At 41.1% G+C, this 21,699-nt stretch overlaps 1 protein-coding gene across 11 annotated transcripts in view; it reads right to left on the bottom strand.

The window, feature by feature from the left end:
- Window positions 1–222: 222 nt before the first annotated feature.
- Window positions 223–21,699, bottom strand: part of SOX6 (SRY-box transcription factor 6) — a 606,783-nt gene continuing 585,306 nt past the window's right edge. For all 11 annotated transcript variants that reach the window (XM_054512032.2, XM_054512037.2, XM_064576794.1 and 8 more), the window contains 3 exons: window positions 21,112–21,345; window positions 18,289–18,505; window positions 223–7,024 (listed from right to left, as the gene is read on the bottom strand). In XM_054512032.2, coding sequence (XP_054368007.1) covers window positions 6,721–7,024; window positions 18,289–18,505; window positions 21,112–21,345 — 755 coding nt within the window. In that variant the 3' untranslated portion in view covers window positions 223–6,720. The remainder of the gene's footprint in view (window positions 7,025–18,288; window positions 18,506–21,111; window positions 21,346–21,699) is intronic.

The following is a 21,699-nucleotide window of genomic DNA, read 5'->3' as shown; positions in this document are numbered from 1 at the left end:
GCCACAGCAGCGTTTGCTCCACAATGACAAACGCAGGCAAGTGTTTCCAGGCCAAGGAGTTTGAAGACTTTTCTGAGACCTACCTCCCAGCCGGGCAGAGGCGAGGGCCAGGAGCTGGAGAGCTCTGCAGGCTCCAGCAGCGAGTGGGGGGCGAGCCCGGGCCTTCCCCGGGCTCCACGGTGGGAACAGTGTCCAGGGCACAGACAAGGCCATACACAGAGGTCATAAAACAAAATTTATCTTTAATTTGTAAGTGTCAACAGCAGTACAAAAGATGGAGTGATGACGACTAGATTAAGGGTAGAGAGGACAGTCTTGAGGTAAATGAGCATAAATAGGCAGTTCTTATAGACACTCCCCTGAGGGCCCGAGGCCCCTTCATGGCATATACATTATCACCCAAAGATGGCGTGTTTAACATATCAGGAAAGCACCTTGTGCAAAAAGAAAAAAAAAAAAAAGTAGCTAAGGTGCCAACATACACCAGGATAGGTAAAGACAGTGTCTTTCAATTTTGTCTTTTCCCTTAATTATGAGGCAGAGGAGGGGAAGACTTTGAAAAGTACCACTGAAAGATTATTCAATGTCGAGTTTATCTCACATCAATACTGCACAACGAAATCCAAGAAATGTGTGTATGCAACAAAGCTAAGAACAATGATTCATTCCTTTAAATTTGAAGAGATTTTTTTTTTCTTTTCCCATTTCTTTAATCCTTAGCACACTTTTTTTTTTTTTCCATTATCAAGAGGAGAGTGTGAGAGACACGTGATGGCAACCCTTAAGATCATTTAAAAACTTTACACTGGACTGTACAAGATTTTTTTTTTGATAAATTATTTACATTTTCAGACTTTCAAACATATTCAAAGCAGCAATAGACACTAGTTTTTATGGTTTTTGTGTTTTTTCTAATTGCCCAAATAGTTACCAGCCATGGGCCAAGTAGGTACCTGCGTTATACATAGAATTTCTACAAAGGAAATCTGCAGTTAAATTTGCTCGAGGCTGTAGCAAACGCCCTTAGCATCCTAAGGGGCCGCACCCCCGTGTTGCTAGGGGAGCCAAAGCCCAGTACCTTGACAACAAGCTGCAGTCGCCCCAACGGCCCTACACAAACTTTACACCTTGAACCAGCAGCCAGCATGTCAGTCCAGCATGTCAGTGAATCGTGCTGATTAAATTAACATAGGATACAATCTCACAATATACATCACAAACAAATTACAAGGTCGGGAAATAAAAGAGTTACAGTAAGATAAGTTATGTAGTAACAGCTTATAAGCTTGTCTAAGGTAATAAAAATTTTACATGGCAAATACAATAATGAATGAACATAAATGCTAAGCCTTCTAATTTGCTACAAGCCGAAGAAGGGTACAATAAAGAGCGCACTCTCAAAAAAGCAAAAACACATATGACAAAGGAAGACAAACGGAGAATGCACAGGAGCAGACCTGCAATGTGCAGCATACAAAACAGTTAAATATTTGCACATTCCCCATACTCCAAGAGCACCAGCACTGAGGCCTCACCTTATGCTTGTGGTTCTTCAGGAATAAGAAACTACTGAGCAAGATATGTCACTGAGTTGCCGTCAAGCGTTCATATAGCCACGGACACCAGTTGGAAGAGTATCTGTGCTAAACATTACCTGTCTGAGCCCTTCCCACCCTCCCCACCCTCTAGCCCTGCCCCAAAGGTACCAGCATTCCGAATACTTGTTCGTGAGCTTTTGGAAAGCAATCTGTCCCCAGCAGGAAAGATGGGACGGGGATGAAAAGGAAATGCGTTTGCATATCAATATTTTCAATGATATTAGCAGAGGGTTACACTCAACAGTATATGGCATCAGAAACAGGACATAATCGGCAGGAATAACAGATAGAAGTTGTTTATTAAGGAAGAAAACATGTCAGGGGGCAGATGACTTAAGGAAATGATGCAAGTGCTTCTGTAAAAGGACAAATGAGGTCATACAATAGTATTATACTTTGAGAAGTGAGCTTAAGTGCCAACTCAGTCCTTAGACAAACGTGCACAGAATCAGGCAAGGCTACAGCAACCATTCTTGTCATTTTCTCGTTATAAAGGAAGACCCAGTAATAATTTCAATACATTCCTCTAGCTGCATTCTTTGTAGTTGTTGGCACTTGGTACAGGACTTCTCGTATGGTTTAAAACTACTAAGTGACTCTTTTTCCTTTCCCTAATGAGTGGGTAGAGGTCAGCTCTCTGCAAAATGAGTAAATTGAGAGAAGCCGCCTCTGCCTGTGGTGTTCAAGCGACCAGGCTGCCTTCCTACTGGGGGTGGACGGGCTTCCTCGGAACAATCCCTGCTTTCAGCTAGCGCCTCTGCTCCTGGCTCGGGAGGCTATGCTCCGAAGAAGCAGCCTGGCTTCACAAGGAAAAGAAAGAAGCCTTTAATTTCAGCCCTAGAGGGATCACACCCTTTTCAAACACCCCAGGCTCCAGTGGGGCTAACATTCAGGGGAGGCCAGCATTTGACAAGCTCAACAGTGCTGTGAGCCCACACCTGAATTTAGAACTTGGCCTGGGAGACCGAGTCAGGACCCTGGCGTATCGAATCAGGCCTGCGGACAAGGCTGGGGAGTATCAAATACCAAATGAAGCAAACTGATGGGCTCCTAAAAGACCGAGCTGTATACACGTGAAAATGACAAATGTTCCCACCTTCCTGGAAAAGGTACTGCATCGCCTCTGCCAAGAAGATGGAGAGACCGCCTGCCAGGCTGCTCCTGTCCGTGGATTGACCTTTTCTTTCTCCCGTTCTTTCTCTGCCTTCCTTCCTTTCTTTCTCTGCCTTCCTTCCTTCTTTTCTTTCTCTCTTCCTTTCCTTCCTTCCTTTCTTCCTTTTCTTCCTTCCTTCCTAACCCATATGGTCCATTTTTTAGGAGAGGATCGTGAGCCAGTGTCCCTATTCTAAATGACAAGGAAAATCCTGATCCTCTAAGTTCTTTAACAACATGGAGATGATTTGTCTTTGATTTGAAGATACTGTGAAAGAGGAAGCACGGAAAAAGGTTGATGAGCATTCTTTAATCTAACTGGCATGGTAGGACTTTTATTAACGGTCACTCTCAGAGGCAGATTTTTGCCTGTAGAATGGCATTCACGCTTCTTGCTATTAAATGGTCACCGAACTACCTTATAAGATTTAGGTGGACTTACAAAAGCAAATTGACTCTCCCCGAGCTGTCCTGGAAATTTAGGATATTCAATTCATCGACTTTCTATAATAAAAAAGTAAGTGAAAGTCTGAGTCTGTGGACAGTGGGTTCCAAACTGCGTGGGAGCCCTAGAGAAGGGTGTGACTGCCCCAGCGACAGGTGAAACATTGCTCTCTCACTGTGGTGGCTAATTCACTATCCCCATGAGGTACAGTGACTTGTCAACTTCTAGTCTGGACCAACATACATGGATAGAGAACGAAAAGGAAATACATAACTTATATCTCACTAAGTATTCATGAACCAAAAATAAATTCTATTTCTATGTTATATTTACACAATTAGAAAAATCTAAAATGAGATGGTAAAGTCATAAAAACTTTGTTTAAGCCCCACTGAAAAGAAAATGAAGTGATCCCTATGATTGTCATTCTTTAATTTCCATGGACATTTAGAGCCAAACTTGGCTAATAAATAGAATAACCTGCTTATACGCAGAATTTAGATTCAAATACAGCATTACTGTTTGACCCAATGAAAGAGACGTTTACAATCAGATCATTCCTGAATAGCCTTTCACTTTTAAGAACATGGCTAGAAGTAACTGCACCCCAGTACTGAGGCAGAGCTGGAGCTAAAACAAAGTGTTCATACACACATGTATTTTGCATAAATAAATGAAATAACAAGACATAAAAATGACTCAAATCCGGCAACTGTGAGGCAAGCCCACACGAGTCGAAACAGATGACTTTTGTTCATGTCGTTTTCTTACAACAGTTTCACATTAGTCAGAAGTGATAAAAAATACCATTTATATCCAGTGCTTATAACACTTACGAAACAACATCTGTGAGTGTGTGTGTTTTTTGTTGTTTTTTTTCTTTCTTTCTTTTTTTTTTTTTTAACTACAAGCAAAATCAAGTTTCAGTCCTAAAGAACAGTCCTTTGTTCTCCACCAGCCCAGAATATTATTTTGGCATGGTCATAAAAACAAACAAAATTAACCTACTCTTCTAAATGTTTGCCTTTGTGCAAAATTAATTACATACAATACAATGCTAGCCATACAGCACTCTACCTATGCAGCAAAATAAAAAAAAGGAGGAGAGAGGAGGAGAGAGCAAAAGCAAGAGCCAAAGAGAAGGAGAAAAACACATGAGTATGAAGTGAGGAGGAGAGGTATATAGTCAAAAGAAATCAGTAAGACAATAATAAATATTCATTTTTTGAGAAAAAATGACCTCCTCCTCATTTGAAATAAATGTACAAAACAAAGTTCCAATCCCCAACCAATACTAAGAACAAAACATTCCTATCAGTACCTTAATCAGCTTATGGAGAGCACTCCCAGCTAATGACACAGCCCATAACATCTTGGCTAGACCTATTTATTACTATTAGGTATGGCCTTGAGCACTCCTTAAATAAATATGAAGGTACACTATTTTCTTCCAAGTGACAAAATGGCTCAAGAAATCTGATGGGGCCGTTCCTATGTCCTGGTGATCAGATTCTGGGTTGTCCCATGAGGTGAACTGTCCCATTAACTGACATTTTCCCATTGAACCACTCCAGGTGAGGTTCCCTCCCCCACCATTGGCAGTCAGTCCTGGTTTCAGGAAGGTCAAAATGGCAGGGCTGAGCTCACAGTAGATGGGAAAGGGGAATGAAACCTCACTGCCTCCCAGCCCATCAGCACATCTCCAGAGAAATCCTCGTGTGACCAGTGCCGTTAATCGTGTTCACAGGGAGGCATGCCCCCCTCCCCACGTGGCCACTGGTGGAGGGAGGGAGCCAGAGGAGCTCATCTGCTGCCCCAGGAGTCATCCGTTCCCCAGAGTTAACAGTAGGAACATCCCCTTTAGGGAATGTATTTCCCCTCCTTCTCCTTCCCTATGGTTTTCTTTCATTCTCTGGATGTATCATGACTATTTGCCTCTATCTTTGCCTTGAGGCTGTCATGTGCTTCTTGGATCCTGGGGATTTTGCAAAAAACAAAACTCCCTAGGTGTGCCAGATGCAACAAGGCAACTCATTGTGGAGGTGCCAGCCCATGACGGCATCACTGTGGCCTCCTCCGTGGTCCACAACCTTGGGCTTTCGGCTTGGCTGCGGGACCCTCCTGCCTGGCAGTCACCACTGCTGACCCTTGCAGCCAAATGGCGTTTAGGGGAAATGCCGCTGATACAGATCCTACCACTGTTGCTAAACTGGATTAGAGGGAAATTTCTGGCAAAAGACTTGAGGTCACAGAGAACCTCAGGGGCATACCTGTCGAAGTGTAAGACTACACACCTGTATCCAAATACACAGCCCTACAGCCAGATATACATTTATGTTTAAAAACAATATAAGTATTTAATAGAATCTTGTTTCAGAAATGCTTCCAGATGCTCTGGGGACATAAAATCACTATGTACATCTTTTGTATGTAGCAGGAGAAGGAGGTGAAAGGGGCTGAAAAGATCTTCAGGGAAGGAGGGTGAAAAACAAGAATTATTAAATTAATGCCACCAACATTTTTTTTCAAATAAATAGTAAGTGGACCCTCGACATTCTGGAATGAATAAATTATTTAAGAGAAAATGTGTTAAGACTGAATGTCAGGGTTAAAAGGTGAAGGGATAATGGATGTAGTGAGAGGTGGTCTCAGGCAGAGAAGACCACCACGTGGGTATCTGGTGTGGTGAACGCTCTGGGGCGCGCTCGGCGCGGCCCATTACACACTGATGGCACGTCAAGAGGCAAACACGATTGGGTACGTGCACTGTGGCAACCTTGTTCGTTCCTTACAATTTCTTGTCTCCAGATTCCTGAGTACTTTACCATTTTCTGGAAAAAAAAAAAATGTGCGGTTTGCTATTTTATTTTAAGATGCCAAAGATTGTCTAAGACTTCGCAGTGTCTCCTTTTAAGACTTCCAAAATATGAAGATTCAAAAGTTCTGAGAAAAGTTTGGCACATTCAAAGTTTAACTCTACACATGGAAAAATGGAATTCCGAGGCCTTTTGAATATGCTCTACATGCAGCTGCACACTCTGTGGACTTGTTCTGTTTCACAATATGAAATCCTCAGTTGTTCTCGCAAATAATTCAGAATAAAAACACATTCACAACCTGTAGGCCGGCACAGCATACCTGAGTGAGAATGTTTAACCCCATCTAAAACAGTAACTTAAACCTTTTATCAACATCCAAAAGGAAAAAAAAAAAAGTAAGACAAAAATATAAGACTTGTAAGACAGCTATGGGTTGAGATAAGTTTTCAAGTCCTGGTGTCTCATATTTAATATGTCTTCACCTAAATTAAAACAACAACAACAACAACAATAACAATAACGACAAAAACTCAAGTTCATGAAAAATCCGGGAAAACTTAATCTGTCTCACACTTTACGAAACAATTAAGACCATTCTGCTGATGTAATTATGGAGCCACAAATGCATGCGGGCTCTTTAAGAACTTTTTGTTGGGGGAGGGGAGGTGAAATGTCAAAGTATTTTAATTCAGCAAATGAACACTCCTCAGTTGGCACTGACTGCTTCCGGGGCTTCATTTTCACTGCTATAGTCTGATTTGGGATCGTCTTCATAGTCGTCATACATTTCCATTTCATCTTCTCCATTAATCATTTCATTTCCAGCTAGGCTCCCGCCGTCCGTCTTCATACCGTAAGTGCTCTGGATGACCGGGAGGCTGGGCTCTGGGCTGGCCGAGGTGCTAGAGCAGTCAGATGTCATCTGAGGTGACGGTGTGGTAGTTGCCATAGTAAGAGCACCAGGATACACAACACCTGTTCCTGTGGTGATTGGAATCTGAGGCTGCTGCCTGTATGGATTCAAAAAATAAAATAAAACAGGGGGAAATATCTCTCTATATGTTCTTCCGGGTGGCATTGGCACTCCTCCCCCATACATTCTGAAAGGGGGCTCTGTTTGACGTTCTAAGCAAATGACAAAACGGGGCTAAGTGCTCCCTGGAGGAGTCCTGCACATCTCCCCGATGCTATGGTTGGGCATTAAGCAATACAATAGAGCAATTTACTGATGGTTTTGAAACATAAAAGCAGGGTTCTTACAACATTACATACAGCAAAGCTTGAATAACACTTGGCATTTGAAACAAATGCGGTAGTCAATTCCGAAAGTTACATGTGACATCATTTTTTAAGATCTCCCAGGATGATAAAACAAAAGGACTGGTAGCATGAATCCTATTTTAATGACACTGTTAAGCAGGCTTGTGTCTTCACCTTGGCTTGAGAACTGTACAAAGGGAAGATCAAGATGAGAACTGATCAAGTATGTCCCAGAGAGTCAGATTTAGCAAAGCATATATTTAGTATCCATGCAAATGTCTACCTATTTCTGTGGCTGAACTTGTAGGGATGCTCCTTTAAGGAGCTTCTATTTTCATAATCATGGAAGGATCATCTTGGATGTCATTACTCCCGAGGCCCTGGCCTGGCGCTGAGTTGGAGGAGTCAGGAGTGAAGAGCAGCGAGAGCCTTGCAATTTGTCAGAATAACACACATTGCCTCATTCCAGATCCTAGTGGGTGCCAAGGATGGGTCACACCAGATCATTCTGTCATAATGGTACTCGAGTTCAAATAAACTTACCAGACCCTGTATGAAGGTCAGTCTCTCCCTCTACAGGGAGACATCGTTATCTGCCTCTCAATTTCCCTTGAGGCACTGTAATTGGTTGAAAGAATTAAAGACCTATGACACCAGCCTCACAGACTGACTGAAACAATATTCTCATGGTTGCAGTATTTACCAAGTGTTCCTCAACCTTAATGGACAATAGTTATAATTTAAATTCATTTCAAAATATCACTGTAACTATCCTTTCTGAGCTTCAGTCTCCAAATGTGTATGAGAGCTGGGGTCAGGGAAGTTTTGGAAGGTCCTTTCACCTTTTAATACGATTTCAGGTCGGTCCATCCCTTGAATGGTTCTTATTGACCCTCTACAATACCATTAAATCTTTCTATCCACCTCAGTCAGAAAAATATCCCGAATCTAAGAAGAAACAGCTTAGTTACCAGCTATTCTTTGACATTTCCGGACTAATTTTCTCAAAAAGCCCTGCATGTCTTCCAGCCTGGTAGAAGGAAAAATGATGGAAATGACCTAGACTCACTCTGGGAGATACCTCATAATGCTATCTTTAACAACCTCTTCCAATCCCCAGAAGGCATGACTATGATTCCTTCACCTCTGACTAACATAATATAGCGGATATTTTTGTATATGTTCCCTCATTCAATTAACATGGCAACCACATGAAGTACTGTCATACCCAGGTTTCAGATGAAGAATGTAAGGCCTTGTTTAAAGCCCTGCATTCAACAACCAGCAGAGCCAGCCTTCGAAGCTAGGTGACTTGACTTGAAGTCTATCACTCTTTCCTCTATAGATATACAATATACAAATACACTATGCTCACCGTGTCTCATAAAAATTCCTGATTTCTATAGATCCTGTCGGTACCCAGTTGGCACTAAGCACCTGATATTGATCCATTTTCTATGATGCTCATGGTGATTTTTTTAATTGCCTGAAGAAGATGATAGAGGAATCTATATCTATGCACAGAAACATCTCATAAAATACTGGTTTCCCTCTCATAGACTCAAATTCTAAAAACAGTATACTTCTGCTTCCTAACTTTTGGGCAAATTAACGCAAATTAAATTTCATGCTAGTCTGCCCAAGGCAGTGAATGCCTCATTAATTTTTTTACTGAACTTGGATAATTGTAATAAAAATATTTTTGCCTTAATCACATAATGAGTGTAGAATAAAAACTTTTATTGCAATATTAACCCATTTTACAGATTTCCCAATTTGGTGAGCTAATCTATAACATAAACTCTACATACCATATATAAACTATCCAATGGTACACTTTCTTTTCATAAAGGATGTTCTTTTTTCCAGAAAGAAGAGATGGTCAGTTTTGTAGTATTTTTTAATCAAAATATCTGTATGTATTGGGCGCCTGGGTGGTTCAGTTGGTTAAGCAACTGCCTTTGGCTCAGGTCATGATCCCAGGGTCCTGGGATCGAGTCCCACATCAGGCTTCCCCTGCTCGGCGGGGAGCCTGCTTCTCCCTTTGCCTCTGCCTGCCACTCCCTCTGCTTGTGCTCTCTCTGTCAAAGAAATAAAATCTTTTAAAAAAAAATCTGTATGTATTGATCAATTAAATAAATTTTAATTGAGCTCCTATTATGTGCTGGGGATAACGCTTAGATGCTTATGCTTAGATGCTTTCACATTATCTTCTTTAATCCTCACAATAAGCCTAATAGGCAAATATTATTTCCCCTCTTACCGATGAAGTTACCAACTAAGTTTCAGAGAGTTTAAGTTGTTTGTCCAAGGCCATATGAGCACCACAGCCAGGAGCTGAACACTTTCTTAATGTCGTAAATTCTCTACTGGATATCAAGATTAGGGTGAGAAAGGCAAGCTCACATGATCAGAAAAATCCTTGGCAATATGAATCAGAATCAAACTCTTCTAAACTGGGCTCCACATATTTAATAATAATTGGACATTAAGTTGGTAATGGAACATTAAAAACAAACAAATAAAACATCTGTACAACTTACTTTCTGGAGTGAGGCACATGATATTCAAAAGCCTATACTGGTAGTAAAGGGATACCAGACTATGTCACCTGCTGACCCCCTATCTACTTCCTGCCTGGTCATTGCCCCTCATTCCTTAAAGACATTAGCTCCTAGCTTTCTGTCACTCCCTCTCCAACATTTCTTCTGCCGTAATTCTTGATGACTCACTATCCACAGAGGTGATAATTTCAACACCTTGCTATCTCAATTTCTTGACCTCCTCTCTGTGGTAGTGATCTGTCCCCCTCCCTGTGTCAGCAGACCTTGTCCTTTCCAGCTGTAACCTCACCCTAATGACCATTTTAAACATCCCACTCTCTGACCACCACATCTTATCTTTCTAGTTTTCTTCCTCTAAAACCCCAGTTCAACAATTCTCCCACCCTATGGTCATCTACAATTCCTTGATCGTTTCAACCAATTTACTCTGTCCCTGTCCCTCCCCCTTGTGTCCTGACTTTACCTCTTTACCCAGGATAAATTCTGTGGTTAGTCACTGTCTCGCAGGTACTCTCCCCTCCCTTACACGGCAAAACCTGAACTCTCTACCTACTTGTGAGCCCTCCCACGCAGCTGAACTTGGCTGCAGAAGACACACTACCGTGCATACATACTAGTCTTTGAATTTTTTTTTTTACTGAGGGTTCTATTCTTTGAATTTTTGAGCATGAATTTCAAATTGGCCTCTGGTGCTGTTCAGCCATCATGTTGTACTTTTTCCTAGGCCACTCTTTCTTCTACTCTCCTAGAGAATTATTTCACACCTCTCAACTGTCCTCAGATATCCAACTTCTCCCATATCCTCACTCTCAGTTGATGACCTGGCTTTCCATTTCATGGAGAAATTAGAAGTAATCAGGAGAAATTTTTCACAAGCTCCTGCCATCACATTTATCCATCTACCTCTGTCTGTTCTGATTATCTGCCTGCCTTCCTGTATTTTGAATGAATTTGTAATCCAATGTAAGGCCAATCCTTTCCTTCTGCACCGAATCTATCTGTTCTCACTTACTAAGGATCTCTCTCCAGTGGACTGTCTCTCCCATCTGCATGATCAATTTTCCCTCTTTCCTGGATCATTCCCATTAGCACATAAACATGCCATAATCTCTCCCACTTTAAAAACAAAAAACAACAGAACTCTCTCTTGACTCACATCCCCCTCCAGCTACTGCTCTATTTCTCTCTCTCCTTTAAAGCAAAACTCTTTGAAAAACTGTGCATATTCACTCTCTTCATTTCTTCCACTAAATTCTTAAATCTACTTCAATCACTCCCAACACTCCACTGAAATGCAGCTTATAAAGGTCACACTACCAATGATCTCCATGTTGTTAAATTCAAAAGTCAGTTCTTGGTCCTCATCTTACTTGACCTATGCCAGGGGCAGCATCTGATACAGTTGGCCACTCTTCCCCTTGCCGAACCGTTTTCTTCGCTGGTCTTCTGGTCTTCTTCCTATCTCATTACTGCTCCTTCTAGGTCCCTGGATGTACCGTCCCTCCTTATCAACCTGACATCTAAACTCTGAAATACCCAACGATTAGTCCTTGCACCTCATCTCTTCTCTATCTCAATTCCTTCCCTTGGTGAGCTTGCCCATTTTCAATAGCTTCGAATATTATCTAGGTTCTGACAACTCTCAAATTTGTATGTCCAGTAAGCACCACATCCCTAAATTCCAGAGTCATATATGGATATAACTTCTTATTCGATTTGGATGTCAAAATACCATCTTGGATCTTACAGATCCAAAACTGAACTCCTGACCATCTCCATATACCTCTCCTCTCAGGACCCTTCTGATCTTGGTTAATGATTACTTCATCTTTTGGCTGCTTGGGCCAATCCATGGTAACTGCATGTCCTCTCAAACCCTATATCCAGTCCATCAGCAAATCCTAGTGGTCCGCTATCAGGAATATATCCAGAATCCGTCCACTTCTTGCTACCTCCACCCCTACAAATCTGGTCCAGGCCACCGTCAACCCTAATCTGTTCTTCCTCCTTATTTCAGTCATGTCCCCTTCAGACAATACTCAACACAGTAGATAGAATGATCTTTTAAAAACCTAAATCTGATCACAGTACTCTTCTGCTCATGACCCTTCCATGCCTTTCCATCTCACTCAGGGTCAGATTCAAAGTCTTCACAATGGCCAAAGGTCCTGTCACAGTTTGCCTCCCTACTACCTCTCTGACATCTCTGACTCTTCCCACCTACCCACTCTGCTCCTACTACTCTGGCCTTGTTGATTCTTGAATATGCCAATTGCAACCTTCCATCCAGACTTCTGCAGTGGCTGCTCTCCCTGCCCGGTTGTTCCTCCAGAGACCCACATGGCTTGCTCCCTCACTCCGCAGACCTTTGCTTCAAGTGGGAGCTGCTCAGTGAGGTTCTGTAGCCACTCTTTTTAAAAATTGCACTCCATCCTCTGACACTCCCTACACTTTCCCTACTTTACTTTGTTCTAAGGCACTTATTACTATTTAATATTTATTTATTCATGTATTGATTGGTTGTCTGACTTCCCCTGCTGGAATGTAAGTTTCATGAGGACAGGAATTTTCACTGATATAGCTCTAGAACTTAGACAATGCCTGGAACACAGGAGGCACATTCCATACTGCATACATGCAATGAATGAATGAATGAATGAATGAATGAATGAATGAACGAACGAACTAGTGAATGAGGGGGAAAACAAATGAAAAAGCTGGGTAACCTATTTGAGAGAAGAAAAGATGTAATGAGACTAGACATATGCAAGGGAAGATAGTGGAGAAGGAATGTGAATATAACCATCTTTAAATGAATGGTTGTCTTTATAAATAAGGAAGAGACTTGCTCTAGAAAAGGGACCAAAGAAGAGGATTGGAACTAAGCAACCAAGTAGCAGAAAGGTAGATCGTTGCTCAGTGAAAAGAACTTTCTAGCATTAGGACATGTTCCACAAAGAAACTAGCTCCCTTGGGAAGTGGTGAGCTCTCCAGCCCTAGAATAGTTCAAGCAGAACTCAGAGAGGGCTCCTACAGCGGCTGGCTACTTGAAGTGTGTGACTTCTGAGGCCACTTCTAAGTTACCACTGATTCTATGGATGCAAAATCATAAGCTAACTATCATGCTGGCCTTGCTTTCTCATTGTTGTTATCAGCATAATAAAAGACTAAAAAATCAAGTGAGCATGGCTAATTATAGTTGCTGAATCTTGGCTTTCAAGGGTTTCCAAAATATTGCTCCACCCTACCTCTCTTACTTTTCTTTACTGCCAGGAATAATCTCTAGGCTAGCCTCGTTTTTTAACTATTGAACATTTCTGCATTTCCCTCCATGTGTTCCTGCTCTTCTTCCTGCTAACACCAGGCTGACCCTAACCAAACCTCAAGCCCCCTTCCTCGAGGATGACCTATGTTAGCCCTAATGCATAGTAATCTCTCCTCCCCTGAGCTTTACTTGCTCTTGTCTATAAAATCAAAATTGGTACTTCACTATACATTATGTGGAGCACTACGCAATGTATTCTCTCTCTCTCTATGTATGTATAACAAACTATTATTTGTTAATATGTTTATGTATGCGTCTGGTTTCTCTGACTCTAACACTCTCTGAAAGCTCATTGTGTAGACGATTAATGCCTCATGTCCTACATTAATTTAGTACAGTGCTGGGCACATCACTGGTTTCAAATAAGCCCCTACCAATTGATGGACCGATCAATTAACAAAATGGAAAATCCAGCCAGCAGGCTCAAGCTTTGTCTACTGGAAATTACTTTCCTAAAAAGCATTTTTCCTTCCTTTACAGATCAATTGCAAAGTCAAAATTCAAACACTGCAGATTTCACAAACGGGAATAGCTGGAAAGTATTGGGCTTTACAAATAATGAATGTGCACATCAAAACAAAAGTTGTAGATGTTTGTAAAAGTACACACATGCAGCTGATATGAGCAGAGATGGCTAAGAATCCCTCCTCCCAGACCAAGTAAAGGGTAAAGCTGATCCTGATAGAGCTCACCAGTGTTGCATGGTTTCCAAATCACAAGAATATTCCTGGAGTATAGCCTAGCTTCGTCAATTGCAAAAAGACAAAACAAAACAAAACAACAACAAAAAAACCCCTAGGTATTAATTTGGCAAATCCCCCTTGTCTGCTGATCTTTCAGACTTTTACAGCATCTATAAATGAAGACAACGAAGTCTGTTTCATTAGGAGATAAGCCTACACATCGTACATCTTTGTAGTTGGTACTGCAGTAGGAAATGGAAATAATAACAATCTTTTTATATTGCCTGTTAGAGACCCTAATCCAGCTTTCTCTACAGGAGGACAATACTGAAAATAGTATGGCTAGCCTATGCTAATCAATTATATATTTAAGTATGTCATAGGTTTGATTCAACCTCTTTCGGATTAAGATCAAAATGGCAAATGTTCAAATCACTTCTAGCATAAGGCACTAGAATATAATTCTTTATAATGTGAGATACATGGTTGGCATGTAGCATTATTTTTCCAGAATAATAATATTTGCTCTGATTCAGGGCTTCCTATGTGCCAGACGTTGTTCTAAGCACTTTAGATAGATCAAGCTATTCAATCTTCAGAAGGGCCCAATGTTGTAGGTATTGTGGTCATTTCTCCATTCTATTTATGAGGAAATTGAGATACGGAGACTTTAAATAAGTTTCTCAAGGGCAAGTGGAGACTTCAGAGGAATAAAGATTGCTGTTTATGAGTTGTTAGAGCCAGGAATAAGCAGATCTGGTATTTGAGACAGAACAGTCTGGCTCCAGAATCAGGTCCGTAACCACTGCACTACATAGCCTTTAAAGAGTTTGTAGGCTGTAAGTGAAGGATGTGTATAAGGGTAGAAATGTCACATGATTGACATTCACACAAGCCTGGTTTAAATCTCAGCTCTGCAATTTACTAGCTGTGTGGCCTTGGACAAATTACTTAACATCTCTGAACCCTGTGTTTTTCAACCCCATAGTGAGGATGATACTGCTCATCTTGTAAATTTGCTGTATTTGCAATAATCTGTATAAAGCACCCATCACGGTATATAGTATATAGTAAGTATTCAATAATTTACCATTATTATTATTTAAAAAGTAGCCCAAGATTTGATATTTTATAGTACCTGGTAATTCTCTATGAGTTCACAGGTAAATTACTGAATAAACTTCAAATAAGTGGAAGTACATTGGGCCAGAATTCTTTGGGAAAAGACAATGTTGTCGCTGCATGTACCCTAATGAATATCATTTCAACATTAATAGCACTCATCGAAATTATTTAACATTCTAATATTTAACCTGTTGATCAAAGGGGTTAAATCTAAGGTAAGAGCTAACCTTACTCTGATTCATATTATTGGTAAATTTATTTCATAATAGCTGAGTGGAAAAAATAAATCTAACTCACTGAACTTTTAGTTGTATCATCAGTAAAATGCATGACAATGCTGAGCGATATATGTCATTGTATTGGCTCGAAAGTTATGATAGTCTTTTCAGAATCAGCTATAAAAATTGATCTCACCCCCATTCCCTCAAGAAGTCAATAGCAATCTTTGAATTTCTTGTTTCTTTTCCCTCTTGTAATAACCTCACATCTAATGAAGATGAATTTCCAAAGATGAACCCCAGGGAGTTGATAATCTATCAAATACAACTACTTAAAAGAGAATACTAATCCTTAAGTAGAAATAATACCTGGCTTTAGGTTGCAAATATTACCAAAGCTGGGCAGAGGGAAATACTCAGCATTGAAAATTAAAGAACAAGACATTCCGGCCATTGCCTGCACATCAGTAACCCCACTCCGTGGTCCAAAATGACCCTTCCATAAAGGAACCCCTACACTACCAGGAACAGGATCCTTAGTCTCTCAATTTCAAAGCTCCTTTAACCAACCGAGCCACCCAGGCGCCCAAGAAAGTAGCCTCAGAACAAGAGTCCAGGGCACCCGGGAACGGTCTCCCATCCAAGTCCTGACCAGATCCGACCCTGCTTAGCTTCCGAGAGCAGAAGAGATGCACTGCCATCAGGCCGCTAGGGCCATAGGCTCAAAGCTCCTTTAAAGCCATCACGTACCACAACCAAAGGTCCTGGGAGCTCTTTTCCAAGTGGCACAGCCATACACATAACTAGGCCAGAATGGGGCGATGAGGCATGTTCTGAGTAAGGACAACTCCTCAGTCGTTAGGCATGATGGAGGCAGAGACCCAGAATTAAACCTTGATTCTTTCTCACCTTTTGGCAGCCACAGGACCTTGATTTATCTTATTTAGAGGACTGCATGTCATTATTTATTTAGAGGAATATGTGATTTGTATATCTAAAATGTCTAGTGTATAGGATATAGTGGACACTAAATGATAGATGCTGTTGAGTTGTTTTAATTTTTAAAATTTGACCTGCATTGTCATGTGTTGAGGTATTTTGATCCAGAGCTACTTCAATGCACCCTCTGGTAAAGGAAAATAAATCAGATAGAATTACTGCATCTCATATTTTCAAATAAGTATCAGGGAACTAAAATGGTACCTCTGACAGCCTTCCAGATTATGGCAAAAGACACCCATTATGTATCATTAGATACACAGAGACATGACATGAAAAAAGAGTGGGAGTCACAAAGGATCTCAAACTTAAACTTTGATTCTCTGCTCAAAGGAGATTATATACAGTCTCAGAGACAGAATTAAAAGAAGACATTTATCACACAGTTAAAATAAATGTGTATTTTGTTTCATGTGACTGTGCTTCTCAAAGTGCACTATGAATTGGTATTTTTCATAAATCGTCTAAATCGCCAGTAAATAGCCTACTTATACTGCACTGTACTTCCGGCGTTAAAAGCATTATTTTTAAAAATGCAAACATTTATAATACAGGAAGATTTGATAAACCTATTTTGGCATGGCTTCATCTATTAATAGATTGTGATTCTCAAATAACGAAGTAGCTTAAGCCTCCTTTTACCTCGAAAAAGGTCTGCCACAGTGTAAAGAAACTCACTGACTCTCTGCTATGATCTAAAATATAGTTTTATTGTGATAGTAAATCCATATTTAATAGTAATGATAATAATAAAAACTCACCTTTATTGCTAATGTACTAAGCACTATAAAAGTATTTTCAAAAGCACTGCCTCACTGAATCCTCCCTACAATTGTACGAGATAGGTGCTATTATTTATTTCATTTCGTACATGAGGAAACAGAGGCTCAGAGAAGTTCAATAACTTGCCCAGGTGGGTGGCACAGTGCTTGAACCTCAGCAGTCAAACTCTGGAGCCCACGTTCCTCTCCAGAATTCTCTAGGGTAGGGCACAGATTCATGACCCAGACTGCTTTCACCGGCCCTTTTTGTGTGTGTGTGTGTGTTCTACTTACTATTCCAAATTAATTTTATGCTTCTAAACACATGCTTCCGAAACCAACTTTCTATTCCGTGATGTTATTTTTTAGTGCCCTTAAAAATAAACAGCTCTTTACTTTTCCTCTAAGGCACATCTTTTCCTCACCTGCAGGGGAAGCTGTCCCATTTCCCTGCCATATAATAGCTCCTCCATGCTCCCCCTGGTTAACAGTGAATCCAGCTGCCTTTTCCTTACTCCTCTCTCTTAAGGCCTCTCCCAAGTATCTTCCCAATCGGATTGCAGCTGCCTCAGGCCAGTGCCTCCAGAAAGGTCCTCTGGTTTGTCACCCCCTGTGCTCCTCAGCCTGGGCATGCTGGAACCTACAGGCATCTGCACCCCCACTTATCCCAACTGCTGTGGTTACAAGGAGCCTCTTTTCAATGCAGACAGCCAGTCAGCCAAGTCGAAATTTATACCAGAAATCTATTACCTAATTTTTAAACAAAATGACATGAAATCAGACTTGAAGATACCAAAAACATGTCTAGTTTCTGATTTAAGCAAGAAAATCCACATTGTTATTGCTTCCACCACAGAATAATTTACTGCAACAGGAGTTCTGGATCTTATGCCAAAAATGAGGTCCTCTAACCAATGTCAAGGCCAATTATCTTGTGGGAGATCCCACAACAAAAGCAGACTATTGTGATTAGAATCAGAAGCACCACCCAGAGAAGCTGGAAAGCTTCTGGGGATTTCTGAAGTTATTTTTTATTCCTTCTCCCTGTATGTCTGCTTAAATAAACTACCAGCAACTTTGTGTGTGGGCACGGAACATCTTAGATTAGTTCGGGAGACAAGGAGAGGGGTGACCAGGTTTGTTTTGAGCTGTTGAGCAGGAGCCAGACTGCAAGACTCTGTGTGTGTGTGTGTGTGTGTGTGTGTGACTGCAAAGATCACCACAGCCAAGGTCTCCATCTCCTCCCTTCCCTAATCTTCCCAAACACACTGCCGGTAGCCATCCTGCGGTTTCCTACAGGGAAGGGAAAGTCCAGGTGGCTACATTCTGGAACACTCACCCCACAGTAAAGAACTGCCTCATCTCCTGCCTCCGAGACCTCATGAGTTGCTTATACTCCCCGATCCGGAGCTTTTTGCCATCAACAATGCAGGTGCGCTTCGGTCGAGGTTTGTATTTATAGTTCGGGTACTTCTCTAAGTGGATCTTGCTTAGCCGGGCCTGCTCTTCATAGTAAGGTTGCTTCTCTTGGTTGGACATGGATTTCCAGCGAGACCCTAAACATAAAAACAGCCTTCAGTACCCAACTGGTCAAGGCAACATGTTGCTGGCAAATACTGTATATACCGTCCCACTGCGTCACTCACCTGTGTTCTGGGTAGCTCCTACCACCACATATCACTGAGCCTCCCAAGCAGTGTAAAGAGCAAAGAATAATTTTGCATGTGATACATTTATTACATTATTTCTGTCGATAGCTTCAAGCTGGTGCTACAAAAGGTATATTGTTTTAAAACATGTCTGTTGCTTATAGATCACCCCCAACGCCAAGGTCCTTCCCCCATCTATCTGTCTATCTCTCTCAAAGGGTGAAAAACCTAAACTTCCAAAGCATACTCTCAAGGCGGATGGGATTCTCAGAAAAAGCTCTCCTGGTTCCAAAGATTCAAACATCTCCCACCCTTGTCCAAGCATCTTTAGGGAAGCTACTCCGTGATAAGATGTCAGCAGATGTTGATATCCTTCCATATATAAAAACCCACTGAGCACACCGTCTCCCCTGGCCCAGGGTAATTAAAAAGCCTAAACCCTACCTAAGAAGTTCTAGCTTTCAAACCGGAAGGTACAGTTGGAATTCTATATACCATTTTCAAGTACTATAAACTTTCATTCAAAGCTGTACCAATGATAGCACAAAAATTTTTAATGTGGTTTATAGAGGAAGAAGGAAAAGTATTCACTTCTCTAATATTGTTTATAAAGAATTATCTAAACACTTGACGAAGAAGGGATGTGTTTTTTTACATGTATCAAATTGCATTTTTGTGTCTCGCTGGTGAATAAAGCAGTAACAGCTGTGCTGACTGGATGTTAGCTATTCTTCAGTGGAGATTTTTCATACATAAACAAATGGAAAGTTGTACAAATATTCTCTGTAGCCAGCAATATCCTGGTCTGCTTTAATAGCACATCCATCCCTGTTCTTTCCTGATTGTTGTGCAAAAGTTGTGTAGACAGTCTATGCAGATCGGCTTCTCTGGGTTCTGCTGACTCCCAGTAGCTTAAAGCCCCAGTTCACAGGGGATTCTTGGTGCTCTTGAAATGCTTGTGCTTTAAAGTGTATATTTTCATGAATACACTTACTATGTTCTTAATAATTTTTTTTCACAGAATGCACACCAATAATATAGATTCCCCACAGCTGCCAAAATGGAAACAGAGAGGTTCTGTGCCCATCTAAGAGCCTACTCATGCTGCTATTAGAATGGCAAAAAAAAAAAAAAAAGAAAAAAGAAAAAAGAAAGGAAGAAAGAAAAAGAAAGAAAGAAAAAAGAAAAAGAAAAAAAAAGAAAATTCCAAAGTTAGGTATCAAACTTCAAGGACAGAGAAACACTGATTTTCTTTTAAATGTCTATTAACTAGAAAAAAAAATTTAATATATCCATGAGGAGCATTTTGGTTTGAAAGGTACTTAAGTTGAAAAGGAATAACACTATCCCTGCACATATCTCAGAAATCCTAAAAATGACACCCCGCTTAATCGTAATGACATTTAGTATCCATCTTGAAATTCAAAAATCAAAAGGGAAAAACTTATTTTTTTTAACATTTCACCACTATTTGATCTTATGTATGTTTTAAATTTTCTTTGAGGTTACTGCCTCCCCATGTCTCTGAATCAAGTTAAATTATTTATACAGTGACAAAACATGTGTATTTGTGTATGTCCAGATCACCGATATTTACTAAGGTTAAATATTTATTGCTTTTGAACAAAACATTTAAAAAACGAAAACCACAGTTTAAGTCTCTAATGTTTTTCAGCATCTTAAACGGCTCCTTTTGAGATTTTGTCACATCATGACAGCTTAAATAGAACAGTGCCTTCTGTGTTTTTTCTTTTTAAAGAGGAAACATGTTGACTGTAATGCTGCATATTGAATAAAATATGTTCAACATGTTGAACACAATAATTCCAAACTGTATCATCCGCACTAGGCAAGCTTTACGCTCACAGAACGAGGCTTGAGTTTAATCCTGAGAAGCGGGAGAATCACCCTGGCAATTGACCACAAAATGGGCCTCTGCCCTGGGGTCTGTGTGTTCAAGTCTCTGCTCTGAAATCCGAACTAGTCATATCTTATTAAAGTAAGTGCAGTTTCATTTTACAAGTGTTAAAGTTATCATTTGAGGCACTGTTCAACACTTCAGGAATTTCACACTATTTGGGGGCTCACCCCAGGTCCTGATGAGTCTTTCAGAGGGACACAGGAACCCAAGAACCCTGAAGCAGAGAACTGTAGGATCTGTGCACGTTTCTGAGGTTTCGCAGCAACTTACGGATTGAAGAAGGCTGAATAAGAGGGGATAAAGCTTGTCTCCATGATTCCTGTTTAGCAGTGACCTCTCCAAGTGGCCGAAGTCACAGTATATAACAGACTGTACAATAAATTTTTAGTCAGTCCTTCCCTGGCACCAGTGGATGTGTAACCCCTAAACCTAAATGGACACAGAGATGATGACGAAGACTCCCGAGGCAGCTTGCTGAGCTACATCTAATGTCTGCAAACCACAGTCTCCCTGAGGTGCCAGGTGATGCCCCTGTTTTCCACTCTCCGGGCACCCGGGGGGGTAGAAGGTCAGCATCAGAGACTGCACTCACCTAAGATTTTGCTAATGTTGGAGTTATGCATGTCGGGGAAGGCCTGAAGGATTTTCCTCCGCTCATCCTTCGCCCAAACCATGAAAGCATTCATTGGTCGCTTGATGTGGGGCTCGCTGCTGGCCCGGCTGCGGGCATCCCTGTAGACTCGCGCTTCAGCCACAGTGGCGCCTCCTGTTGGCCAACAATAATACTGCTGTAGTTTAGCTGCAGAGCCATTCATTGCTTTACTTCCTGTAACGTCAGGGCAGGAAGAACAAGACGGGTGCAAAGCGTTATTATCTGAGTAACGTAACACAGCTTGCCGCCTGGTGCAGCTGTTTTCCCTAGGCCCTTCTCTTCTTTTTAAGTGACTCTTGGAGGAAGAGCGTTTCAAATGACAATTCTATAGGCCCTTCTGATGGAGGCCTCAAAGACACGCTGGGCAGAATTAATTTTGTATGTTTTTATACACCTAGTACATTTTTACTACAATAAAAATGCAGGTGGTGATTTAGCAATGACTGGCTTTATTTTACAGTAACCTTTCCTGTTGTGATTCCTCCCTTCAAAAGCAGGCTCCCATCTATCATTTTAGCCTCCTTTGCC

This window comes from Mirounga angustirostris, unplaced genomic scaffold (genome assembly GCF_029215605.1).
Source record: "Mirounga angustirostris isolate CCGP_5_RB_7025 unplaced genomic scaffold, mMirAng1.0.hap1 SCAF_13, whole genome shotgun sequence".
NCBI lineage: Eukaryota > Metazoa > Chordata > Mammalia > Carnivora > Phocidae > Mirounga > Mirounga angustirostris.
The sequence above is the reverse complement of the archived record's forward strand: the minus strand, read 5'-3'. Positions and strand labels throughout refer to the sequence as shown.